Source organism: Trichomycterus rosablanca, chromosome 12 (assembly GCF_030014385.1).
Source record: "Trichomycterus rosablanca isolate fTriRos1 chromosome 12, fTriRos1.hap1, whole genome shotgun sequence".
Classification (NCBI taxonomy): Eukaryota; Metazoa; Chordata; class Actinopteri; order Siluriformes; family Trichomycteridae; genus Trichomycterus; species Trichomycterus rosablanca.
The window spans coordinates 34,465,179-34,492,890 of NC_085999.1; the positions used below are offsets into that span (position 1 = coordinate 34,465,179).

The 27,712-nt window shown below is 38.7% G+C and overlaps 1 protein-coding gene across 17 annotated transcripts in view; it reads right to left on the reverse strand.

Moving 5' to 3' along the window:
- Positions 1-27,712, reverse strand: part of ttn.2 (titin, tandem duplicate 2) — a 191,712-nt gene that overhangs the window by 135,868 nt on the left and 28,132 nt on the right. For 15 of the 17 annotated variants that reach the window (XM_063006067.1, XM_063006075.1, XM_063006069.1 and 12 more), the window contains 20 exons: positions 27,371-27,602; positions 26,604-26,888; positions 26,179-26,304; positions 25,333-25,521; positions 22,153-22,200; positions 6,926-7,204; positions 6,249-6,812; positions 5,719-6,000; positions 5,345-5,623; positions 4,961-5,242; positions 4,594-4,872; positions 4,214-4,501; positions 3,369-3,647; positions 2,999-3,280; positions 2,638-2,916; positions 2,274-2,552; positions 1,891-2,169; positions 1,496-1,783; positions 437-715; positions 70-351 (listed from right to left, as the gene is read on the reverse strand). In XM_063006067.1, the coding sequence (XP_062862137.1) occupies positions 70-351; positions 437-715; positions 1,496-1,783; positions 1,891-2,169; positions 2,274-2,552; positions 2,638-2,916; positions 2,999-3,280; positions 3,369-3,647; positions 4,214-4,501; positions 4,594-4,872; positions 4,961-5,242; positions 5,345-5,623; positions 5,719-6,000; positions 6,249-6,812; positions 6,926-7,204; positions 22,153-22,200; positions 25,333-25,521; positions 26,179-26,304; positions 26,604-26,888; positions 27,371-27,602 (5,380 nt within the window). The remainder of the gene's footprint in view (positions 1-69; positions 352-436; positions 716-1,495; positions 1,784-1,890; positions 2,170-2,273; positions 2,553-2,637; positions 2,917-2,998; positions 3,281-3,368; positions 3,648-4,213; positions 4,502-4,593; positions 4,873-4,960; positions 5,243-5,344; positions 5,624-5,718; positions 6,001-6,248; positions 6,813-6,925; positions 7,205-22,152; positions 22,201-25,332; positions 25,522-26,178; positions 26,305-26,603; positions 26,889-27,370; positions 27,603-27,712) is intronic. The other 2 variants (XM_063006077.1, XM_063006078.1) reach the window with 2 other exon arrangements.

Genomic DNA, 27,712 nt, shown 5'->3' on the forward strand with positions numbered 1-27,712 from the left:
TCTATGTCTGAAACCATTTTCGTAAGCAAAGAAATATAAACGTACATAAACTTATAAGTGTGCACCAACCTTTAACTTTTAGTTCCATACTACAACTCTCGCTACCCGCCTCATTGCGGGCTTCGCAGTAATACACACCACTGTCTTTAAGTTCACAGCCAGTTATTTCGAGTCTTGCCAGTGAGTTTACAAAACTCATTCTGTATTTTTCACCTGGACTTAGTTCATTACCGTCTCTAAACCAGTACGTGTCTATCTCTGGAGTTCCTGCGACCTGACACTCAAAAATAACAGACTGGCCAGGTTTCACGACTGAAACTTTGCCTGGTTTCTGAGTGAATCTTGGTGGTTCTGCAAACCAGAAACTAAAGGTAAAAACTTATCCATAACAATGTTCATAAACAGATAAGAATGAATTAAAATAAGGAGTAAAAACCTTTAACAAAGAGAGTTGTTTGGCAGGAATCTGAGCCAACATCGTTGCTTATTTCACAAATGTACTCTCCAGAGTTTGATGGCTTAGTGAAAAAGAGCTCAAGTGAGCTTGAACTATCATCTTTTTGAACTGAGCAGTCGACCCCTGTTAAGACTTCTTTCTTGTCTTTGAACCACTTGATGGTAAATGGAGGTGTGCCAGATACAAGTACACTGAACTTTACTCTGGTTCCTGGTATGACAGACTGCGACTCAGGTTTCTCAATAATAGTGGGAGGTTCTGGTAATGAAAGATGGTGGATTAGTTGCTTGCTAGAGATGTGCACGATCATTCAAAGATTTGGATTCTTCCATAATTGCATTCATTAAAATATTATCACCCTCAACACTTATACACTAATATATGTAAAATGATTTATTTTTAATTATTAACGGGCAGCATCGTCTCTACATGTAACCAAATTATTAGTTCAACTGCATTTCTAAGTAACAAGCTTATAATGCTGCTACGTTTTAAATTAAATTGCTTGTAAATACTTTCTTTATTTGGCTTCTGTAGCAAAGAAACCTTTGTAATCTCTACTTAATGTACAAAATAAATATTTACTTAGTAATTCATTCACTGGTAATTAATTTATTTAGTAAAGTTATAATAAAAAAATGAATGATTGGTTTTGGTTGATCCCATTAGGGGTTGCCATAGCAGACCATTCATCCACATATTTAATTTGGCAAAAGGTTTTACATCAGATGTCCTTTGTGACACAAACCAGCAATTTACACAGGCTCTGGGATGACTTTATAATATATAATAAAAAAAGTTTGTGCAGAAACATGGATTTATTTAATAACATTCCATATTTTAAGGGCCGTATAAATCTTGGCATTTTTTTGACTGTAATCATTCTTGTTACCTAGACTAATAAAAGATAATATATTTAATGCGAATGCAGGAATATTCATAAATAAACGGCTAACATTTGTAACAACTAACATTGTACTACTTATGTACTTGAAGTACATATTTATCCAGGTAAATTAATGACTGGAGTATGCAAACCTTTAACTTTCAAGACACCGGCACATTGGTCGCTGCCCGCGTTGTTTGTGGCAATGCAAGTATAATTGCCACTGTCAGAACTACCAAGACGGCTGATTTCCAAAGATGCTGCATTCTCAAAGAAAATGCACTTGTGTTTTTCATCCACCTCAATCTCCCTGTTCTCCTTGAACCAAGTAACTGTTATAGGTAGAGATCCAGAGACTAGACATTCCAGCTGTACAAAGGATCCCTTAATACCTTCCAGTTGTTTCAATTTTCTTGTGAATGAAGGCTTAATTATCTGATCTGTATTAAAATGAAAAATACATTATTGAGTACACTGCAGTGATGGTTACCGTATAATATAATTTTTTCTAATACTATCAAACACCAATTCATTTAAACAAACGAACCTAGTACAGTCACAAAAGCCTCACAGGAGCTCCTGCCAACATCATTTGAAACCTCAAAGGCATATTCGCCTCCATCACTCTTCTCGGCAGACAAGATCTTTAATATGGAGCGAGTATCTGTGCTTTGTACTTTGTATTTTCTGCCCGATGTCAGCTCTTTACCTTCCTTCAGCCATCTGGCTTTCAGGGGTTTAGTACCTGAGAGCCTACACTCTAAAGTGGCAGGATCTCTTACTGTAACACTGACAGATTTAGCTTGCTCTGTGATAGTTGCTGGTTCTGCAATGAATGACAATATATGTTCACTAAAGCTGGAAAAAATGCATCGGCCTTGTGTAATTTTATATACAAGGAAAAGAAATACATAATCTATCTAAACAAACCTTTAACCACCAATGCTGCCGTACACTTCTGACTTCCAGCTTCATTCTGGGCATGACAAGTGTATTTTCCAGCATGCTTTAACTGAACGTTAGAAATATGCAACACTGCTGTTCTGTTCTCAAAGTATATTTGAACATCTGCAGTGTCTTTGACCTCATGGTCACCTTTTGTCCATAATACTGTCATAGGCAGTGAGCCTTTCAAAACACACGTCATTGTGAGCTCGCTGCCTAACAGGATGTTCATGTTATCTAGCTTCTGCACAAACGATGGTGGCTCTAATCAAAGGGAAAAAAGTAGATTTGGCATATAATTCAAATAAAAAAATAATTAATAAAACTACTTTCCTAAAACATTACCAACCTTTCATTTGTATTTCACAGTCACATGATGTCTGTCCTACTTCATTTTCTACTGTGCACTGATACCTGCCGGCATCACCAGGTTCAAATTTAAGAATCTCAACAGTGACTACATTATTCACTATGTCTATGTTATGCCTGCGGTCCTTTCCGATCTGCTTTGAGTCTTTGAAACAGCAGACCTCGAATGGAGCGGTTCCTGACACTGACCCCTCCAGGACAACATCTGAGCCTTTGACGACTTCTCGAGATTCAAATGATTTTACAAATACAGGTTGTTCTGAGGCAGGAAAATACAAATCAGCAGGAGAATAAACATTTTACACAACGTCTAACTTATTATATATGATGGACTTACACACCTTTAACTGTAACCATGCAACTGCATTTGTCACTACCAGCATCACTGGATGCTACACAGATATAATTCCCGCTGTCTTCAATGCTACCATTGGAAATCTGCAGTGTAGCAACTGAGTCGATGAAGGTCATCTCATATTTATTACTCTGGCTGATTTCTATTTCATCTTTATACCAATTTATAGCAATTTCAGGGCTGCCAGTTACTTTACACTCCAAGTTAACTGTGCTTCCATTGACTGCTAATTTAGTTGACTCAAGTTTCATCACAAACTTTGGAGGCTCTAAAACACGAATGTAAGAGTTACATATAAACACGTTATTGTATTTAGCACACTGTAGCTTAGAAGAGGAAAGAGAATAAAACGGCACCTTTCACAAATAAGACTGCAGTGCATGAAACCTGCCCTGCATCATTGGCAACCTCGCAAGTATATTTGCCGGAGTGGGATGGCTGTACAGAGTGCAACTGCAGGGTGCTGGAGGAGGCATCTTTCTTGATGAAACAACTGCCCCCAGTTAAGATTTCATTCTCATCTCTGAACCACTTGACACTAAAACTTGGTGTTCCAGTGAAAGTAGCTTTCAAAGTAACAATTGAACCTGGTATAACGTCTTGAGATTCAGGTGTCATAGTGAAGACTGGTGGCTCTATATCAAGTTGTGTGGGAAGAATAAGAGTTAAATTACTTCATAAAGTAATATATGTATTAGGGATGTAACAATACACTTTACCCACAATGTGATGCGATTCACGATACTGGGTTCACGATACGATTTTTTTCCCTATTTTTTTAAAACTGAAATTAAAGACAAATGATGACAAAGTTTCTTTTTATTATTTCTCTTAAAAAAATTAAATAAAATACTGTATTTGTGATTATCTTTTATTTATCTAAATAATGAATGCCCTTTTATTTCTGAGGTAGGTACAAACTATGCAAAACAATTTTGAATTAAGCCCAATTTCCCTGAAAAACCCTGAATTTGGCAACCAGGCGTATAGCGCCAGTGACGTCAATAAGGCGAGGTGTATAGTGCAAGTGCCCTCTGCTGTTTAAAGTGAATATCGATTCATTATACATGTCAAATCGATTTGAATCGTGGAATTTTTGAATCGGTTATTAACTGTATTGTGGTGAATTGTTACATCCCTAATATGTATTAAAATAAAAGAAGACACCTAGCTACAGCAATCGTTTAAGCTGTTTTCTAACCTTTAACGGAAACTGTTCCACTGGTTTCACTGTGTCCTGCAGCATTAGTTGCACGGCAGGTGAAAACCCCAGCATCGGCAATCTCTAACTGAGATATCCGTAGCTTTGTAGTGCTTTCTTTGAATTCAGCTTGGTATTTTGCTCCGCTTGTGATCTCCTTTCCATCTTTGAACCAAGATATTGTCATGGGCTGGGAGCCTGACACCTTGCATTCCATTTGAACATCTCCACCAGTATTACCATCAACCTTTTTAAGACTTTTCGTAAAGGTTGGGGGTATGATTTTATCTGCTCGAATAAAAATAATCTGGGTTTACACTTTTAACCTTCATATTAAAAATATGTACAATATTTTTGAAAGAAGACTGAAGATGACTAACCAAGCACTGTAACCGAGCAAGAGCAGCTGTCTTTTCCAACCCGATTTGAAACCTCTACAGTGAATTCACAGCTATCACCCCTCTCTGCCGAGAGGATTTTCAAGCTCGCTACATTGTCTTTAAAAGAGATTTTGTATTTTCGACCTGATGTCACCTCCTTGCCATCCCGAAGCCATTTGACTTTGAGATCAGGACTTCCGGACACAGTGCATTCCAAAGTTGCAGAGCCTCCTGCGGTTACACTTATGGATGGTAGTTTATCAACAATTCGAGCGGGATCTAAGATACAACAAGAAGATTTACTTAGAACAGGACGTTGTTTCTAACAATTACCAATATCTAACTATATTCATATATTTATTCAAACCTTGAACTGATAATGTGGCATCACTCTTTTGCTGGCCAGCTTCATTTTCAGCTTGGCATGTGTATTTTCCATCATGTTTTAAGTCTATTTTTGCAATTGCCAAGATGGCAAAATTATTTTCAAAGGTCATGGTAATATTAGGATCATCCTGTCTGAGTATCTCAGAATCCTTAAACCATTTGACAGTAATAGGGGCTGAGCCTTTAAGAACACCCTGCAGTTTCACTGCACTGCCCAGCACTGCAGTTGTGTTTTCAATCTTCCTTACAAAAGATGGTGGGTCTGGATAAAAGAAGATCAATTTCAACTCAAGAATATTTTAGATATAAGAAGAAAATAAGAGGAATAAGAAGAAAATGTACAATAAGTTGGAGTAATACAAACCTTTAAGTTTAACAACTGATTTAGTACTTATTTTACCAACATCATTTGAAAAAGAACATTGGTAGTCCCCAACATCAACACCATCAAATGATTGTATTTCAAAAAAGGAGACGGCATCTTTTGAAACGATTGTGTGCTTTTTATCAATGATCACTGGTCTCTTATCCTTCAACCAGGTTACATCAAATGGAGCAGTGCCTGTAACTTCACACTGAAGTCTTGCCATTTGTCCCTTGACTACCTCCATCATTTCCAATTCCCTTTTGAAAGCAGGAGGTTCTAAGAGCAACAACATAGCATTGATAGCAGTGTGTTTAAATAGTTTAAACAATGAACAACTGCATTTATAAAAGGTGATTCGTTTCATCACAAACCTTTAACCGTCAAATTGGTGCTACAGCTTTCACAGCCAGCTTCATTCATTACTTCACATGTGTAATTTCCACTGTCAGACACAGTAAGTTCAGAGATCTCAAGAGTAGCTTGGCCATCTTTAAAGATGATTTTGTGTCTCTCACTTGAACTGAGCTGCTTGTTGTTAAAAAACCAAGTGATATGGAGCTCAGGTGATCCTTTAACAGTACACAGCATGCGGGCAGATATGCCCTGCTTCCATAAGATCTTGGGCTCCAGTTTCTTTACAAATGCCGGAGGTTCTGAGAAAATTCATTTATAACAAATCATCTCAATGCTGCAAAGAAGCTTATCAACTTTTTTCATAAGTGTAACAAGATTCAACACAAGATGATAAACAATAACAAAGCAAAGCAAAGAGGATGGAAAACATGTTGTTTCAAATATGACAAGCATGATTCAGCTTTCTTGGTCACAGCAAAGCATAAACAATTCGCAGTAAGACAATTGCAACTGCAAAAATGATGGCAATTAATCTCAAAAGCCTTACCTTTTACAGATACCATAGAAGAGCAACTACTGCTTCCAGCATCATTCGTAGCAGTACAGACATACATGCCTGTATCTTTTATCTTGGCCTTTACAATCTCAAGGGAGGCCACTTTCTCCTCAAAAGACAGTTTGCTATCCGTTGTATTATGGAGTTTCTTGCCATCCCTTGTCCAGGTGATGGTCACTCCTGTATCCTCATTTACCTGACACTCAAGACGCAGCGGGTTACCCACAGCTACAGCAGTTGTTTCAAAAGTCTTCACAAAACTGGGTTTGTCTATTGCCCTTATTTCAGTGCTGCAGGTAGCTGTGCCAACACTGTTTGAAGCTTTGCAAAGATATGTTCCCTGATCACTTAGTTCGATTTTTGTGATCTCAAAGTAATACTTGTTCTTTTCTGAAGACATTTTATAATGTTCACTGGGCAAAATGGCAATGTTGTCCTTGTACCATGCAACATTCATTGGCGAAGAACCATTGATAACACAATGAAATTTGACTTGTTTGCCAACAAATAATGTCATCGAGTCAGGCTTTGAGACAAATTCTGGAGGGAACATTTCTATAAAAACCATAAGTAAAAAGAGAAAAAAAAAATCAAATGCATTTTGATAACTAAAACTTTCAATATATTTGCCAAAGGACAGACAGAAAAGTAAAACAAAGGCCTCTTACCTGTTACAATCAGGTTAGCAGAGCAGCTGTCACTCCCATGCTGGTTTACGGCTTTGCAGGTATACTCTTCACCATCAGCCTTTGTTGGACTCAAAAGCTCCAGAGATGACGAGGTATGGTGGCTGACGATCCTGTACTTTTCACTTGATCTGATCTCAGAACCAGACTTGAACCATTTGAAGGTAATTTTAGGAGCATCTTCTGTCTCACATTCAAACTTGACAGCGCTGCCAACATTAGCTTCCAGAGACTGGATTTTATGCCTAAAAACAGGTGGCACTGGATTGTGCACAGAAAAAATAACAATTAGTAATAGGAACATTCGTTGCTTAGTTGATAAATAATATGATGATGTCAAACGTTGTTCATCAAGTGCTTGAAATTAATTTCGTTCTGCGAATTTTATCCTCAATGTCAGTGAACGCAGCTTAAGCTTACTTAAAGCTTAAACTTCAATTGTTTATTCACAGAACTTTATTCATTTCAAAAACATTAATGAATAATGAGATGGAACAAATTCTAGGCGTGACTGTGAAGGGAAAATTGTGACCAGGCTACAGAAAAGAACTAATCAATAAAAAAGAAAACCCAAGACTTGACGTCCTGGAGAGCATGCAAAGAGAAGAATGCCAGTGGTGCTCAGTGAAGAATGGACTGTGAATAAATTGCTGTGCATATTTCCTGAATGAAGCAGGTTCCAGTTAGGGCATGGGTGGAAAAAACACCCCACCATTAGAAGGTGATAAGCGTGGGATGGTAATGGAGGAAATCCAACGGTGAAGACGTGATAAAGATAAGAAAGAGTGCTCATGCTCGTATTTGTTCACATTGAAGATTGTGCTGAAGTTTGTGAGTTACTAAAAGAACATTTTTAAGAGAGCTTGAAAGAAATAAAAATGAATGGTAAGAGTTAGTCATGGGTGGTGACATGGTAAAAATCCCCATAATCCAACCTCTTAAGATCACTGTGAGTCTTGATGTTGTTGATGAAGTGCCAGCTTCACTCACAGCTTCACAAGTGTATTCGCCTTCATGTTTTTCCTTGATAACTTTGTCTATTACTAGCATATAAGTGTCCTTGTCTTTTAAACACTTGAACTCTTTGCCAGACTTTATTGGTTTTCCATTAAAAAGCCAATTTGTTTTTGTAACGTTCCTTATATTTACTGAAAAAGTTACTTTAGAGTGTTCCTCTATGGTGATGTCTTTTAAAGAGCTTTCAAACACTGAGGAAATATCCTTAACTACTTCTTTGTTTAAACTGATTGTCTCGTCTGTTCCCTCTGAACCGCTCTCCCTCTGAACAAGAACCTCAGTGGATTGTTCAACTGGGACTGGCACAAAGCATTCACTGGTTGTAATGTCCCTTGCACTTTCCTCTCTCTCTTGGCTTTTTATTTTCATAGAACTAATTTCCTGTCTTTCAATATGAACAGTCTGCTTTAACTCCATTTTTGACTCTGTGGTCATTTGCATAATTTTAATGGTTGATTCTTCCAAAGCATCTCCTTGTACAGACTGGAAAGAGACTGAGGTTTCGGTTTTAAGAGCAGCCGATTGAGTTTTTGGTGCCAAAAAAGCCTCTGCATTTTCAGTTAATTGCACAGTCTCTACTGTCGATGAGAGTTTGTCCTTGGAGGCAGCCGAGCTAACCTGCAATCTTTGAGGCCTGTCAATTTGCATTGTGCCAGGCTGTTCAGAGGTAAGAAGCTGCTGTTCACGAAAAACAATGGAATGAAACGCAGCGATAAGTTCGTTCTTGAGATCAGCAATCTGAGGGTATTCCCCTTCAAAAGCAATTGTTATTTCTATAGGGGTACCTGCAGTTGTAATGAGATATGTGAACGTAACATATCTTGGTTCCCTTTGCACTTTGACCTCCTGAACTTTAACAACTTCCAAACGCTCGACCAAATCTGCCAGGATTAACGGTTGATCCAGAGCAACAGCTGATGCAAGCAGATTTTTTAACTGTCGCTTAATGTCTAACTTGTGTACTTTTGGTGTCGGTATCACAAAAGTAAGTTCCTTTGGAAGGGTCTGGCTTTCACTGTATTCAGACACTAGCAAAGCCCCTACTTGCTGCTGGGTGGTCTTTGCTGTAGCTCTTTCTGATTTTGTAATATCTTGAGATAATTCACCTCTTATAATGTGCCTCTCTTCCATTAATACTGACTGCCTAATGGACTGTCCCTCTTGGATCTGAGCAGCAAAGTCTTGTTCTGCAGCCTCAAGAGCAACAGTACTTTCGGTAGAAAGTGCCTTCTCCTCAACATGAATTGATTCAGATGACATTTTAGGTTCCACTTTGGTCAAGCAGGTGTATTCCTCAACTGTACCTAAACTGTCAGTATGACCTTCTTTTAGACCTTGCATGTCTGTCACAGATGTGACATGTAAAATATTCCAGCAATCTTCTTTTTGCACTAATGCACGTTGCTGCTTAACATCACTGGTAAATGGACTCTCTTTTTGTAGCTGCAGTGGCTCTGTGAACACCTGCAAAATGCTTTGAGGTTTTGGTTCTTTTTTGATTTTAGGCTGTAATCCCATCACAGAAATATCAAGATCTTTGGAATAGTCTGCCGTCAGTTCTCTTCTCTCCTCCGAGATAACTGCATGACTACGTGCCTTTTCCTGTTTCAGATCTGCTGTCTGCTGGTCTGGCTTTTGTAATGAAAGAATCTGTTCTTTAGATAAGCTGCTCTCTTGCTGAATTGTCTGTAGATGCAAGGGGGTAGGAGCCTCATTACAGGGAACTATAGAGATTACTTTCTCTTGAGACGAAAACTGAGTCGACTCTTCACAAGTAACTGTAGCCTGTTCGTCTGTAGAAACTGTGTGCATAAGAGTAGGACTTTTTCTAGCCTCTACCTGCTCAGGACTTGGCTTTTCACTGCTGATCCTGCCCTCAGATGGAAGGACTGACTGATCTGTAAAAATCTGTAAATGAAGTATCTGTTCGTCTTCCCTCTTTGACTTAACAGAAACAGCACTATCCAAACCTGGAATCAGACTTGTTTTATCTGCTTGAAGTTGATTGGTTTCTTCAGTAACAAGAGCTGAATTTAATACCCTATCCTTAGCCAAATATGCCGTCTCTTCATCAGGTCTGTGCATCTGGATTTTCTCCTCTTTTGCTAGCACTTGCTTTGTCTCACTAACTGAAAGAATGACTGCTCTTGAGGCTTCCTTCTGTACTGTTGACTGAACAGCTGAATCTATGGCTGACAAATCTGTAGCATGACCATCTGTTATTTGTTGCTTGTCTGTGGAAACAGCAGTATACAAGATCTTAATGCCCTCTTTAACTTGGTAGCTCTTTTCTGCTTCTGTGTCTGGTATAACCTGTGATTGCTCTTTAACCATTGCCAGTGTGGTTTCTACCTGATGACTTGAGATTTGGTATTGAGGCTCAGGGGTTGCTTTTATCTGTTCTTCATGCCTTAGCAATGACTCTGCTCTAACAACTGTTAAAGGAGTGACACTCTCTGTTATGGCAGACATACACTTTGAAGGTTGCTCCTTCACAAAGTCAAGCTCTGCAACCTCAGGACTTTTGATACGATCAGCATGCTGCTCTGTGAAACCTACATTTTCCTGAACAGCAGAAGTCAATGCAGCCATGTGGAGCTGTTTAAGAGGTGTTGCTACAGCCAATTGTAGCTTGGTCGAAGCGACAGCAACACTCTCCTGCATTTTATGAGACTGTAGAACTGCAGCTTTGTGGGTTAGGTGCTCTTTGTGCATTGTGGCAGAGGAAACATCTACCTCTTGTAAAGTATCAACTTCCTCACTTGCCACAGTCTGTTTTTCTTCAGTGCCAATGGTATAAATCATCTGGTGCCCCTCTTGCAGACTTATTCCGGCTTGTTTCGGAAGACTCACACTATACAATCGAGATTCGGTTGCCTCTTCAGTCTTAGACACCTTATAAGTTTTTTGCCCCTGAACCAGCTGCTGCTGATAAGAAACTGAGAAACTTTTGCGGAAAACAATTAACTCAGCACTGCAAGTTGCCTCCCCAAAGCAGTTGTGAGCCCTGCACGTGTAGAGGCCACTATCCTTCTCCTGGGCATCAATCATAATAAGAAAACCAGTACCATCTGGGTCTGTTACTACACAACAGTTAGAGCTTGGTTTAATTTGGAAACTACCTTTAAACCACTGAACCTCCGGACGAGGAGTTCCTGTCACTCTGTATTGAAATTTGGCCTCAGAACCCTCAGCGCACTGCACAGGCAGAATCTGTGTGGTAAACCTAGGTGGTTCTCCAGGAATTTTAAACATTTGCTCAACCCATTTCTCTGCTGCTGATAAATCACTCACTTGTACTTTCAATATCGTCGAGCACGTAGTCCGGCCAAATTTGTTACTGGCAACGCAGGAGTATTCCCCCTCATATTCCTTTTTGACCTCAGTAATAACCAGACTGTACTCATCTTTTTCTTCCACAAACTTGTACACAGACGAAGAGGTAATAAGGTTTCCATTGTGGAACCACTGAACACTAGGTTTTGGAAAAGCATCTATGCTAATGGTAAATCTAGCTACACTGCCAGTATTTATTACTAAAGGTTTTAGCTGGGTTCGAAAAATGGGTTTTGTTGTTTTATGTTCTAAAGAACTAGAGTAACTTTTTGATTCTGGCATGAGTTCAAGTGTTTTAACAGTTTCTTGTAACTGTAGGGAGGTGTTGTAGGTTTCTTCTTCTTCAGTCTTCGTCTTCACAGTCAAACTAGAATATTCTGTATGAAAATAATGGAGGTTAAGACTCACCAGAATAATACTACATCAAAGATTTAAGATTTTCATTACCAAGAGTGGACAGAAATGCCCATAAAGTGTACAGTACAGTGAAACGTTTTGTAAGACCTTTATTGTTAAATAAATGTACACACATTGACAAAGCAAGTCATTTATCCCTAGTACATTTAACACTTCAATTCTCTTTCTGATTTATATTCTCTATATGTTTACATGAACTACAGAGGCTAATGCTATCTCTACACAACACTTGCCAAGTATTTTTTTGCTATTTACAGTTAATGAAAAAATTCAAACTATACAGCGCAAATAAAAATCTACACTTATGTTGATGCATGACAACTGCCAAAACAATAAAATTTAAAGTTATCCAAGAATGGTTTCCTCCTATTTATTCAGTATGATATACTGTAATGTATATCAATTTTGTTCTAACAAAGTAAGAAAAAAAACAGCCGTTTTATGTAGTGTAACCTACAGTTACAGATCATAACACATTAAGCACAAAACATTACATTTTACTTTTGTAATACTGTCTGTCTACATTAGGACTAATTTTTACGCAACAAAAAGCAAAACTTCAGTCTGCAGTGTTAAGTGGGCCTGTGATACATTAATGCATTATCACATTTCAAATGCTTAAACTTAACTGCATATTAAGGAATCATTATTTGTCCTGGTGAGGCAGTGAGTTAACATACATAAGGCTGATGCTGTGTACTGCTATTGTACTTATACACAGCTAGCCAAAGCTGCCCTTAAGATACTCAGTTAACCAAATTAGTTGTTGACCTGGATTTGAATTTGTAAAGGTATTCAAAGGGTTACATACAGCTCAATACTCAAAATTCAGTTTGCATGACATGTTAGGTAAGAATTTAGATCAAACTTAAAATGATTCAAATAATTTAATAAAAATCTATTTTAATCTATTATTCTAATTGCGGCTAGCCTGAATTACGTCTACTTTTTGCATTCACATATCTATTAAACAATCCATGCAACAACTTTTTATTTAAAAAGAAAAAGAAAAAAAGAAAAAGAAAAAAAGAAAAAAGGTATAACAATAAATGGATATAACTACAAATCAATGATAAATTAAGAATCTAATTAAAAGAGAAAATGTATGACTACAGAGCAGATTTTATTGTTAAATTGCCAAGAAAACTTTTTTGCAGGATCTTAATAATTTACATTTACCTAAAACTTACCTAAAAGGGTAATTGTGTATTTAAAAAACACATTATAAAGCAGCAATAATGTATAGCAATAAACGGGGTGTCTGCAGCAATCTTTAGACTCTTTAAAGGCTAATATACTGCCCCCACCCTTCCCTTAACAATTTTGTCTGATCAGGACTTTTTTATCCCTTAAGGGTACCTAAGCAATAAGGTTTACAAAGCATGTACAGATAATGATGCTAATTTAAAATACCTTTAACAAAGACATTGTTTCAGTGGAACCTGCTTGGTTTTGGATAACACATTTGAATTCTCCTGCATCACTTTGAACAGCGTTTGTAATAAGCAAATTGAAGTGGCCTGAAGCTTTTTGCTGGATGATGTATCTAGGGTTTGTTACGGGAGCACCGTCTTTAAACCACTGTGCTGTAGGGTTTGGTTTGCCACTCACTAAGCACTGAAACAACACCGGTGTTCCTACAGCTGTAGTGACATTTTGCAGTGGTATTATACATTTTGGTGGTGTTTCTGTGACCTGGAATTGGAAACTACACGTATTTGTTGATTTGCCTTTAAATTCTATCTTGTCCTCTTTTGAGGGTTCTGCAAAGACATCAAAATTTATGCTCACATATTTCTCTCCCTGCTCACTGACCTCATTGTCAGTCATGGCTACCAGTCTTACAGCTTTCTGAGACTCGTCAGCTTCCTGTGGAAACTCAAACTCAAGCTCAATCTCTGACGTTTGTTCACCATCAAAAGAAGAATTGCCGACAACCAAGTCAAACTTTTGGGGCTGAACCTTGGCACTGCCCAAAGACACAGCAGTGAGTTCTCTTCCTCTAGCCTTTCCTGAATATGCCTGTGGATTTAGTACCGTTAGAGATGCCCTACAAAGTGTTTCGCCCACAACATTAATGGCTCGACAAATATAAATCCCACTCTCATGAGTGTTGGCTTTTATGATTTTGAGGAAATGGGTGTCACCATCAGAACTATGAATGTACTTTTTCTTATCATGTGGGATCTTCATATTGCCTTTAAACCATGACACTATTGGAGAAGGGATTCCCATCAAAGAGCATTCAAACATCACAGTTGAATTTTCTGAGGTCTCTATGTCACATATTGGGTTGATGAAACGTGGTGGCATCTCTGTGACCTCAAATGCTATTTTAAAGTCATCATTTTCCTGCGTTATAAAATCCACAGCTCCCTCGTCATACATACTGGGAAGAACATCAAGAGATATGATCATACTCTTGTTGTCAGGAGTGTATTCTGGTATGGTGACAATTTTGACCTGTTTCTCAAACTCTTTTACTTCAGTCTCATCCAGTTCAACCTCTAACAATATCTCTTGAGGAGAAGGAGACCTTGATGGATCCTCATCCTCTTCAACATCAAATTCAATAACATGCTGATGAGTTACAGGAGGGGGTGCTGGCATCATCCTGGCCTCTTGAGATATTACAACAACCAGTGCAACACTTTTGGCTTCTCCAACATAATTAACTACTTCACAGATATACTCGCCTTGGTCGCTTTTTGTGATATTTTGAATTTCCAAAGCTATGTTATCACCGTCTCTTTCAATTCTAGTTCTGTCGTCTGGCACAAGCCTAGTTTTGTTTCTAAACCACTTCATTTCTGGAGATGGTAGGCCAAATACCTCAGCACAAAACCGTAATGTGTCACCTTCAAAAACTCGTTTTTTGGTAAGAGGTTTAAGAAAGGCAGGAGGAATTCCTTGTACCTTCTCCTGCAGGCTCCCTAGGCCTAACAAATCTCGGCGCTCTGGTAGTATCATGTTCTCATCAATAGTGAATACAGGGGGGGTTGTTTCAATGCCCTCATCATCTGGAGACTTAAGAAACTTTGCAGGAGAGTATAAGCCATCACTGGATTTACTTGGTGGTCTCCTGTGTTCCACAGGAGAAAATGAATACTCTGGAGGTGTCATGACACCACCTGGAGTCTCAGTAGAGGTATGAAATGATTCAGGTGATTTAGGAAATAGGGAAATTTCAGTGGAGGATGCCGGTGTGTAGAATCGCTCAACTTCTGCCATCTCTTCACTAAAAGAACTGCCTACTTCAATAGACATCTCAGACTCTGGTGACAAGGGTCTTCCCCAATCAGATGGTGGGTTATAATAGTCATAAACAGCACTAAAAGTGACCTCTTCCTCCTCAAGTTTGCCAAAACTGGCAGCACGTAGACCGACAGTTTTTTGCTGTGGCTGCTGTGGACCTTTTGTCACAAAATCTTGAGCAGATACTTTGCCAGCACCCTCAATTTTTTGTTTGACACTTACAGATTTGGACCTAGTTGAGACTTCACCCTGGTCAACACTCTCTCTGCTACTCTGACTTGATTCAATATATGTTGCTTCTTCAGATCCTGCTCTCTGGATGCTAAATGGTGGTACAGCCATCTCAGCAGCCTCTTCAACCTTTGTCTCAACAGGCACGTCTTTAGTAGAAAAGGCACTACTATCTTTTTCAAGATGACTACCGCCTGGTCTAACAAATGCCCCTACGGTTCCAGTTTTAATCACATCCTCTACCCCACTGGTTTTAATTAGAAGACTACCAGGACAGGTAGTGTCTGTTAAGTTGTTTAATTTCTCTGGTAATAAAGCCTGAGGCCGAAATAATGTAGGAGACTGTTGGACTTCAGTGACTTTTGTAAGGGAGACAAAATGGTGCAAATCACTAGAAAGTGGCTCTACAAATGACTCTCCCTCCCCAGTTTTTTCTTCAATGGACTGATCTGTTGTCTCCCCAATAAACCTCTTAGGTGTAATTCTTAATGGGGACTCCTTGTCTGAAACTAAAGAAACACCAGAGGTAAATTCTTGTATATCCCTCTCTCCATGTATAACAGAAAAGGTCGGTTGTTCTCCATGATGTTCATGTACAAATTCTGGAATGTCCTTCACTGGGTAAAAGAATGCTAAAGTGGATTCTCCAGCTAAATCTTCAGGCTCAACTATCACAGATTTTGGTGTCTCAAATGCCTGTTTTATTTTTGAAACTTTAACATCTGCACCCGAAGACTGCAGACCACAACCAGTCAGAACAGGCCTATCTGACAAGCTAGTTTGTTTAACAGGACTGATCTTAGCTCCATCTTTGTGCACAGCAGACTGTCCACCAACAACTGGAATAAAAGGCCTCACAGGAGATTCTGTCAATTGATTCTCTCTTTTAGCAGCCACTTCCCTAGATTCAGTTATTGTTTTTAGTCTAACAGTGGGTGTAATGCCACTGGAGAGGTCAAGAGGTCTTTTCTGCTCAATCATTTCTGTACTGCAAGAAGGTAAAAATTCCATTTCACCCAACGGTGTGGAGTCAAATGACACATCGGCAACACTTTCAACTTGGCCAAGCTTGTTAGTGGCAATACATCTATATGTTCCTGCATCAAGACAAGTAAAATTATAAATGTACCACCTATAACTTTTGTCATGCTCTTCAAACTTGTATTTGTCTGTGTCAGGTTCAAGGAGAATGTCATCGCAGAACCATGTCACAGCAGGTTCACCAGATATTACACATTCAAGCATGGCTGTCTGGCCTTCTAAGCAACTTATGTTCCCTAGATCCCTTAAAATTTGAGGTGCCTCACCAACATCATCAAACGAAAATGTGAACTTATGCTTGAAAGTTTGGGAGGTGCTCTCCTCAGAATAAGCGTCTGGTGTTGTGGCAGTGGGCTCAAAAATGTCCACGCTAGTTTCTAGCACTGGTGTTGGAGCTGTAATCCTGATTTCCACTGGAGAGGAATCAACACAGGAATCAGAAGTGCGAGGAATATAAATGGTTGTCTGAGGTACTTGCAAAGTAGTTTTTTTGTCTAGATCAGGATTCATAAACGATTTAAGTTCATTGTCTAACATTTGCTCTTCTAGTTCTGCTAATTCTTTTGTCACTTTAACTTCTTGTGGAGTTTCAGACCAGTTCTTGTGCTCATCGTCACTTACTTTAAGCACAAAAGAAGCAGTGGTTTTTCCATGTTTGTTTGAAATATCACAAGTAAATGTACCCTGATGGTCATCTGTTGGATAGTAAATGGTCAATGTTGAGGAGTTTTCTTTTGTACGTATATCAAAGTCTGGATCCCTAATTATAGGCTGCCCATCTTTAAGCCAGGACACTAATGGTTTTGGCTCTCCATCAAACTGGCATTGTAGTTCAGTCATTTCTCCTCTCTTTACTTCTATATTTGGTGGTAATGTTGTTAGAAAGACTGGTGCATCTGATTTGACAGTTTTGTGTGGTTGCAGCACATTTTGATTTGAAACCACTTTTTGACGTTCTGGTCTGTCACTTTCAGTTGTATCTTTTGCTACACCCTTATGTCTTTGACTTACTTTTGCATGGGAAGTATGCTGGCCTCCAGTTAGTTTCTCAATTTTATGTTTGGGTAAGTTACTGGCAGCAGTGGGAAGGTTGGTTTTGTCCACGTCAAAGAAAATCCGTGATGGCATTCTATCATCTGCTTGTTGAATCGATGGCTGCAAATTCTCAGTCACGGTCCAGTTAGATTCTAAGTCAATGTTTTCCTCATGCTCCTGTTCGGTTAGAATGTCGTGTTGCCATTTTTTGATACGTTTAGCTAGAGCCTCCTCCTCACTGACAAGATAGTCACTGTCAGTCTGTAACTTTTCATTGTCCTCATGTGGAGGTTGCGTCTGCATTGTAGAACTGTCCAGTCTATAGTCTTCAGAAGAAACATCAGTAGGAAACATTTCCTTTTCAGGACTTCTGGCCAATGACTGACTGTTTTTAGATGCCTCAACTTTATCATATGTGGCTACTTTTTCTGAACTTTCTACAGCAGACCAATCAGGTTCTAACTGACCTGCACTCTCTTGCTCACTCAAAACATCATGTTGCCATTTCATTATTCGTTGGGTCAAAGCCTCCTGCTCACTAACATAGCGCTCACTCTCAGATTTTAACTCATGAATCCTCTTTCGTGATAACTGTGATTCTTTACTTGGCCCATGTTCAGTTATATGCTTTTCTTTTGGGGATCTTGAAACTTTCATGAATGTTGAATCTCTATCAGAAGTCATTTTTTCATATTTTTCACCTTTGGACATAGGAGTATATGATGCTTTTTCTGTATCTGTCTGACTAGGTTTCCATTTCCTTGTTGAATGCATTAAAGCCTTCTCACTTAGCACTGGCTCACTTTCGCCTTGCTGCACTAACAGCTCACTATGCGTTTCACTATCAACTGAGGGCTTTTCCTTGACTGAATGTACTGAAGCTGCTGTGAATAATGAATCTCTTCCAGTTGGTACTGAAGGTTCCTTGCTATAAAACAACTGCTCAGGATTTTGAAAATGAGATGCTTTATCCATAGGCAACTCGGATTCAACAAACTCTTTTTCACCCTGTTGCCATTGAATTCCTTGTTGGGTATAAAACTCCCCCTCACCCACCAAAAGCGAATACCCACTTTTCATTTCAGACATTTCCTCTTGTGGTGAATGTAATCCTCTTTGTTTTCCTTGCTCACCTGTGAGCTTTTTATTAAATGAGGTTCTGGAAACATTTGTAAATGAAGAACCATCCTCAGCCTGTACATGACCCTCATGCCACGTCTTTACCGATGGGGCCAAGAAGTCTTCCTGTCTGTCATGCTCTAGTACAGCTTCCTCAGATGAAGCCAATGGACGTGGTGTGTGATGTTCATCTGGGATCCATTCAATGGGCCCGGAACCCTTTGTAAAAAAATGGTCCTTCTGTTGTGAAGCTAAACTTTCCATTTTAGACATTTCCTCTTGTGATGAATGTAAACCTCTTTGTTTTCCTTGCTCACCTGTGAGCTCTTTATTAAATGAGGTTCTGGAAACATTTGTAAATGAAGAACCATCATCTATGAACCCTCCAGGTGGAACAGCCTGTACATGACCCTTTTGCCACGTTTGTACTGATGGGGCCAAGAAGCTTTGCTGTCTGTCATGCTCTAGTACAGCTTCCTCAGATGAAGTCAATGGACGTGGTGTGTGATGTTCATCTGGGATCCATTCAATGGGCCCGGACCCCTTTGTAAATAAACGGTCCTTCTGAGATGAAGCTAAACTTTTCATTTCAGACATTTCCTCTTGTGATGAATGTAATCCTCTTTGTTTTCCTTGCTCACCTGTGAGCTCTTTATTAAATGAGGTTCTGGAAACATTTGTAAATGAAGAACCATCATCTTTAAACCCTCCAGGTGGAACAGCCTGTACATGACCCTTTTGCCACGTCTGTACTGATGGGGCCAAGAAGCTTTGCTGTCTGTCATGCTCTAGTACAGCTTCTTCAGATGAAGTCAATGGACGTGGTGTGTGATGTTCATCTGGGATCCATTCAACCGGCCCAGGACCCTTTGCAAATAAACGGTCCCTCTGATGTAAAGTTTGTTTTTGATTGATTTTCTCTTCAAATGTATGTAAATGAGGTGCTTGATCTTTAGACCATTCAGTTGATTTCTCAGGGGATGAAACCCACAATTCTTTGTGTTCTCCATATTTAATCGGTTCCCCTTCTTCACTACAGACCCTTGCATATGAAGAATCTGAAGCTGCTTTTCTGTTTATATACATTTTATCTTCAAGGTTATCCATAGCAGAGTCCTTTGCCATAGACCATTCCGTGGAAATAGCTTTTTGCTGATCTGATTGTACACCTTCTTGCCATTTCATAATGCGCTGAGCCAGAAACTGCTCTTCACTCTCTAAACTCTCACTTTCCAAGTTTTTTCCAGTTAAATTTTCTATAGACATGGGTCTGGGTTGTAACTGCTGAACAGGAGCATATTTACTCTCTTGTTGACCATCATCACTAAGAAATGTTTCTTCCATTGAGATCACAGCTTTGCTTCTTGTGGACTCTTGTGGAATCCCTTTGGAGGCTTCACCTGCCTCAAGCCATTGCAATACGAAAGGGTCCTTCGCATTCGCTTTTTTATCCCATTGACCAACATCAGTGTTATCGGCTTCAGTCAGAACTACATATTCCAATGGCTTTGAAGACTCGTCCTTTAAAACTGCATCATCCACTTTTCTTTCAGATAGGTCTAATTTTCTGTTGCTGATTTCCTCTAATTGGAGTTCACCTTTCATTATTTGTACTGCCCTAGACCTAGACTGTGGTTCAAAGGAATGCTTTATTCTTGGCTGTGTGGAATCAAGTGACTGTGCACCAAGCCCAGTAATTCTTTCCAGTCTGGTCTGAAAATCTGCTGAACGTCTATTAAATGCACCCTCACCCTGAGCACCCTCACCACTTTGCCTAACATTCTGAAGTTCCTGCAATGTGGAAGACTTAGCCTTGATTCTGTCTGCAAAATCTGTATAGCTAGTCTCACTTGTCACCGATTCCAGGTCAAACTCGGAGGAGGACACTGTTGAAACAGAAAGCCTCTTTTTCTTTTTAACAGCCTTTTGCAAAAGACTTAGCTTTGCCTTGACCTCTCCATGAAGACTGTCAGTGTCACTAAACCTGTCACTGTACCGATCACTGCATCTATCACTAAATTTATCACTGAATCTGTCACTGTAGCGGTCACGACCAGTAAACCTGTCACAGTAAATGTCGCTATAGCGATCACTGAAACGTTCATGCCTTTCAAACATAAGTGGAGGAGAACGAGCGCGTTCTGAAGCAGTTTCAAGCTTGTTGTCCTTTTCAGGAACTCTCGAGGGAGATGAAGTTCTGAAGTACATTGTGCGGAACAGAGAACCTTTATGTCTTCTATGCCCCCTAGTATGTTCTTTAGTAGTTTTATCAAAAGGCGACCCGACACATCTTAGATCTACTCTAAACTTTCTTTCTTTTGTTTGATCAACCAGTGAATCTAAGCTTGAGTGGGATCTATTGGAACGTCTAGAATAACTTAACTGATTTGCCTCCTGCTCTTCCCTCAGTGACACGAGAAGTGATGCTGTGGACTCTGAAGATCCCTCGGTGTTAAATGCCATTACTTTGTAACTACCTGAATCTTTGTCTTTCACACCACTGATTGTTAAACTTGTTAAATGAACATGCTTTTTACTCACTGTATGTACTCTACGACGGTGCTCCGTCTGAATTTGCCTGTTATTATGAAACCACAATATTGTGGGTGGTGGTTTAGCAACTAATTTGCATCTAAAAGCAACTACTTCCCCTTCTACAATTGCCTGATATTTTAGCTTTTTAGTAATGGATGGCTTTATATTTTCTTCTAAAACATCTTCAGGATCTGATAAAGAGCAATGCAGCTGTCTTCTTTCTTCTGTGTATTCAGATTCTTCATGAGATATCAATTCTGCAAGAGAAGGGAGATAAAGTTCAACAAAACACACACAGCTCTAAAATGACTGAAATGTATTGAAAGAAAAATATTAATATAAATAATAAACACATGCATCAAGTCACAAAGCCATAAAAAAACAAATTCACTCACCATATTTGTTCGAATAAACGCAAGACTCGATTCTTTATTAAAGATTCTGACTTGAAAATGTCTTGGTGTTTTGTTCCTTCTTCTGTGTCCTTCTTCAAAGCATAAATTTCTTTTCAAAGCATTAATATCCAAATATAACTGATATTCTAAAATGATCTCCTTTTATAGATGTACCTGTATATCTGCTAAAATATTCCTTACCTGACTTGCAGAGTGACAAATAAACGCCCTTTCTAATCCTTATACTGGCAATTATTGTTCAAAACATTTAGAGAAAAAACATTCTCTATTAAATGAAAAGAATAAATTGTTAAAGCAGTTTTAGATTTATTATATGAGAAGGCGTTTATTCGAACTAATATAGTTTAGAGGTATAACCATGTTATTTTAAAGGCAAACCATTAATGACATACTGCTATCTGCAAGCCAGTCTAAGAAATATTTGCAGTAGGGAGTTCCAGATGCAGGAATAAATAGAAAGCAATTAAAAGATGTGGCTACTTCCATATCTTTTAAAGGAGTTATTTCCTGTGGTCTGGGAACCTCAAAAGTCAACCAAGATATATTCTTCATGCTCTTAAAGAGTCAACAAATGCAACCCTGTTTTCCAAAATGCTGTAGAGCAAGCATTTGATCAAACTGCTTGCTAGTCTAAAACAATCAAAGGTCAGACATGAAAATACAGAAAATAAGATATGAAAGTGTTCCCATCAAAAGGATTCATGCAGTTTATACAGTCGTCAGATTGCTCTGCTAATTATCTTTAATGTTTCACAAAGTAACTTCTCATTTCTAAAAAAAAAACCAGAACTTTTAAAAAAATCCTACCTTTGACTTCTTCAATTTTTGTTTCAACCTCCTCATGTGGTTTTGTAACTGCAAAACAGCAATTTGGGGAAATAATTGTTAGTAATGACAGCAAGACACTGCTGATTCTCTTCTCAATAAAAGTAAACAGTCTGAACACAATTGGAAAAATGATTTCTAAGAGGTGAAAGATGGAACAAAATGTATAAGAAAAGCATGCATGTGCCAGTCTGGCACTATGAGGCGAGTACTGCACACAGCTTCAGCATCTTCAGCTTCAGCATCATTTAGATGGTGTCTTGTCTTGTTGGTCTTCGAAGGAAAATACTTCGAACTTGTTTTTTGGGGGGCTTCAAGACAATTTTTTCAAGTCTTTTTATTTATCCACACTAAACAAGAGTTTTAAAAAGATATTTTTAAAAAGATGACCCTTAAAAGTGATTTTCATTGTAGCAGTTTCTGCCTTTGATGATGTTGCAACAATAAAAACAGACGTAGTTGTGGCCAAGAAACATGGGTGGAGATTGAAATGAAGTGATACAAGGACAAAAGACAACAGCAAGTGATTTTAATTCCAAAATAAATGTAGGTAGACAGTATGGAATGGTATTAATTATTGAGATGGGGTGATCACAGGGTGAATATCCACCTTCAACATGGAGTTGTGCAGATGTTCTCTGGGTTGTGCCATCTTTACTTTTTACTGCACAGCTGTAAATCCCCTGGTCGTCAGGTTGGATATTATTAATGACGAGTGATAAAACATTTCCACTTTGTTCATATTCGATTCTTTCTATATTGGCCAGTCTTTTTCCATTATGATACCACTCAACATCACAAGGTAACTGAGACTCAGCGTGGTAGACGAATCTGGCCACTTCATTTGGTTTGACATCTAATATTTGTGTCACAGCCGAACTTGTAAGGCTCTTAATGGATTCCTCAAAATAACTTTTTTCCTCTTCATCTGGGAACACAGGTGCAGTACCTGTGTTGAGGGTAAGAGGGTCATCTGGGGACCCTGCTGGGATATCTTGATATAGAAGACATAGCTCCTGATTTTGAGATGTGGACTCTTGAGCTTTTTCAGATTTAGGTAAAAGTTCTGGCTGCTCCTGGGTTAAACCTGTGATCTTAGGTTTAGGAGACATTTCTGGATGTTTATGTTGTTCATAAAACTGAGTAATACTCTTGTTCGCCTTTGAGGAAGAGGGGAATGGTTGCTCAATCGCAGCACCTCTAACATCTAATTCAAATGGTGTTTTAAAGAGAGGAGAATCACTTGCTCGCTGTTGATCTTGCTGGACCTTGATGGTTTGCTCAGGTAAATGCTGGGTTGGTCTTCTTGTCAAATGTATATCTGTGATTGTTGTAGTGGACTCCGACAAAGAAGCTTCTTTAAGCTGTTCAGTGGTAAAAGTGGTGGATGATTTTCTAACCTCACAACATTCTAAGGATTTCTGAAATGTCAAAGAAGTGTCAGATGTGCTTCTGTAGATAGGGGCATCATTTAACTTGTTTCGGTTCACTTCAAGCTCCACATGTAAATGTTGTGGGTCCCTTGTTGAAGAGTCATCTGTGGCATAAGTAAGACCAGTGAAGCTTGGAAAAGCAACTTCTTCTGTGGCATCAGTAGCAATGCCCTCAGTTTGGGATTGTTGAACATCAACACTTTTTACAATTGAATCTGACCATGTTAAAGACGATGTCTCAGATGGCATTTTAAATACAAGAGACTTGCTTGTCAGATTGTGATCTTCATGGATTTCCGAACCATCTGGTTTAGTTGGTAAGAGTATATCTGGGAACTTAGTAACAAAAGTGGTGTCTGGCAAACTGATTGTGAGGCTTTTGGAAATTATTTCAGCCAGCTCTTCAGGAGGGCTTGATCGTTGCCGAGTCTCAAAACTGCTTACAATTGTTTTTGAAGATGTCATAAAAGATCCATCAGATGCAGATTCAGAAATAAGAGTGTCACATGGAAGATCTTTTTGAACTGCCACAGGACCTTCAGGCAGTTTATTTTCTGGGCTGGTTGTTTTTGTTAAAGATTTTGAGCTTGACATGCTCTCATTAGCAAGATCCATAAGGGCTTCATCTGATCGACACAAAGGAATATGTTAGACAAGACAAAACGCTAGCTGGTTGCACTACAGTTCTGACTAAAACTGTAAGGAAAACACACTAGATCACACCAGACAGACTTCACAGTGCCTATGAACTCGTGAGATCATTTCCAATTAGCATATTCAATCAGTAACAGATCCTGAACAGAACTGATAATGAGGGTAAAGCTCCAGAGATGTTCACAGACCAGACCAAACAGAAAAGATTAAACACACACTACACTAATTACTACTTTACATAAATCATTTTCATTGTTTTTAAATGAGCAGTTCAGAGGCACTTTAATATTAGCAAGCTTCTACAACTTACAAACACAAATCTTAGCAATTAAAATGTGCAGTTAGTAAAAGTGACCAGAAAAGTGACTGAAAAGACCAGTAAATATACCAGTAAAAGTGAATTTAGAAACTGGTGAGCATCAGTTAATTATTGTGAATTATTTCAGGGTAAAATCTCAATTCAGATGATTTACCTTCTCTGGTTACGGTAAGGGTTGCTGTACAGATGGTTTCTCCAGCCGAACTGGTTGCTTTGCAAGTGTACTGTCCAGCATGCTCAAAGAAAGCATCGACTATGATTAGTGTAGCAGTGTTTGTCATTTCATCAAAATGAAAGACAACGTTTTTGCTTGGCTTTACGGGACTCTGGTCATGAAACCAGCTGATTTCCGGTTTTGGAATGCCAGAAACACAAGCATAAAATCTGGCTACTTCTCCATGAGGAACAGTGCAGCTTACAATAGGTTGAATAAAGACAGGCTTCTGACCAGCTGGATCCTTCTTTAAACTGGTAATGCTTGTGAAGAGGCTGGACTGAGCTTCTTGAGACGGTGTGTCGGTAACATGTTTTTTTCCTGTGAGGAGGTATTAATTTTTTTCTCAGCCATTTTTCTCAAACATGCATGTAACCTTCTTTCTTAGCAATGTAGCTAATATGTTAGTTATACAGATACATTTCCCAAGGCTAGTAACTAACAAATATATGTCAAAATGCTTTTTAATAATGCCATCACTGTCAGTAGCAGCTGTATTTCTGTAATCATACAACCATGCACTAAAAGAATGTTAAACACACCTTCCAGCTTCAGCACTGCAGAGCAAGAGACCATTCCGGCGGAGTTGCGAGCAACACATTTGTACTCTCCCTCGTCCTCCGGGTAAACCCTGGCAATCTCCAGCTGGCAGCAATCATCAAACTGAGACATTCTGAAAAAGTTTGACTGCTTGATCTCTGTCTCGTTGCAGTACCAGGTAATCGTTAGATCTAAGGAGGACACCAAAAAGAAAAAAATCAATACATACAAAATTCACAGGCACAAAAGCCACAGGCACAAAAGAGAAGAAGCAAACATAGCCTCTTTAGCCCTGATTGACTAAGATTGCAGTTTAACAGCAGAAACAGATGAAAGCAGTAAGATGAAAAAAGAGTAGGTGGTCAGAAAGCAAAAATGCAGAAGAATTAAGTAAATCGTTTTATAAATACATTTATATGTTTGTCTCTTTTTTTTAATTTAAAAATCTTTTTAAGTTTGCGTTTCCAGGTTTGTAGTTACTGTTTTCAACTGTGTATTTTTATTATTAGTCTCTTATGTTTTAATTTCACTTGAATTGTACAGTGTCCTTGGGTGTCCTGAAAGGTGCTTATAAATTAAATTCTATTATTATTATTATTATTATTATTATTAATGGTTCCATTAAGATGTAAGACAACTGGTGGACTGGCAGTCTGAGTTGAACATGATCAGAATACAATAAATTTTGCTCCAAAAACACAACCGTGAGTCAATCTGACTATCTATCTATTCAAACAGACTGGCTAATATTAAAGTAGAAATCATTAATAAGAATTTGCAATTTACAATTAACAAGAATTTCATAGTAACCTAATAAAACAGGGTCTGAATGTATTAGATTTACTCACCCTCTCCAGACACCCGGCACTGGAATCTGGCAGACGCTCCTTCACTTGCAGAGGTCTTTTGTACTGGAGTTATAATAACAGGTGGTGACAGAGGTGCTCCAGTGTCCGGTGAAACAACTTCTGGAACTGTATAAAGACACAACAATGGTTTCATTTGAGGTGTTTTGTGGCATGGATTAAGCCCTGGATAAAAGGTTACATTTGAGTTTATGTAACTGTTTAAAAAAGTGCCTACATTTACCCTCAGACAAAAATGCAAAATTAAAATGCTGTAGTTCTGATCCCTTTTTCTCCAAAGTGAGTTAATTGTATGTCACATATGTTCAAGAAAACAAACCAATTTATATTTTAATTACTGTTAAAGTACAGTACAAGTCTTTTCAGAATGGCTGCTGCTATCTTAATCCAACATATTTGACATTTACCTTCCACATTCAGTGAAGCTGAGCTGGTGGCCTGTCCGTAGTCATTTTTCGCCTCACAGGTGTACTGTGCTGCATCTTCTGGGAAAACCTCAATGAGCAGTAGACTGTACTTGTTTTCATCTCTCATGAACTTACACTTGAATCCAGCTGATAATGCCTGAGAGTTCTTGTACCAGGAGACCTGTGGCTGAGGGATGCCAGTCACTTCCACTATGAAGCGAGCAGGTTTGCCAGCCTCGACAGACAAAGGCTCCATGTGCTTGACAATCTGAGGAGGCTCAGGGACTATAATAGAACGGCATAGAGAGAGAACGGTACAGCTGAGTCAGAAATCAGGTCAACAGGGAATAGTGAGGTCATTTACCTACTGACCAGGGTAACTATCTGAATGAATCAGTAAAAGCATTCATGTATCTGTGTCCGGATACTAAACCAATGGCCTGTATGTTTCATTATTTACCTTTTACTAAGTAAGAAAAGCTTTATTATGATAATAATATTGTTTTATAACGTTTTATTTAAAGCAGGAATTATACAAATTCTAAAGTAGGAAGCATCAAATCTTGCTGTGACTTTGTGAGGCCTAAACTGGAAACTGGTTCACAGAAAGATTGATGTTATTTAATATTTTATTTTAGGTCAATTTAGCCCTTCATGGATCAAATAAATCTCAAACAAAGATTTTAATGGAAACTTCCTGGATTAACATATAAAGACGTATATAAGTGTAATGTCCTTCTCAAAAATAAGACAGAAATCCAACTTACTGTTGACGTGTAGTGTCACCACACTCCTGTTCTTCCCAGCAATGAAGGTATATTCTCCAGCATCGCTCCTCCAGGTTTCTGTAATTGTCAAGCGATGTACTTTCCTAATGACCACATAGTTGAAACGCTTATCAACTGTGAAGTTGATTTCTACACCACTTCTGAGCCAGCGTCCTTCAATGTCGTCTTCGTTTACTTCAAACTCCATTGTAGCCCTCTGTTTCTCAAGCACCTGGAAAAAACAGTTATGAAAAATTCCATTTAAATGTCAAGGTCACCATGTGTTTGAGAACAATGTAAATCCTGTTACAGTGCATTAGTAGAATTGTTAGTCTATACGTA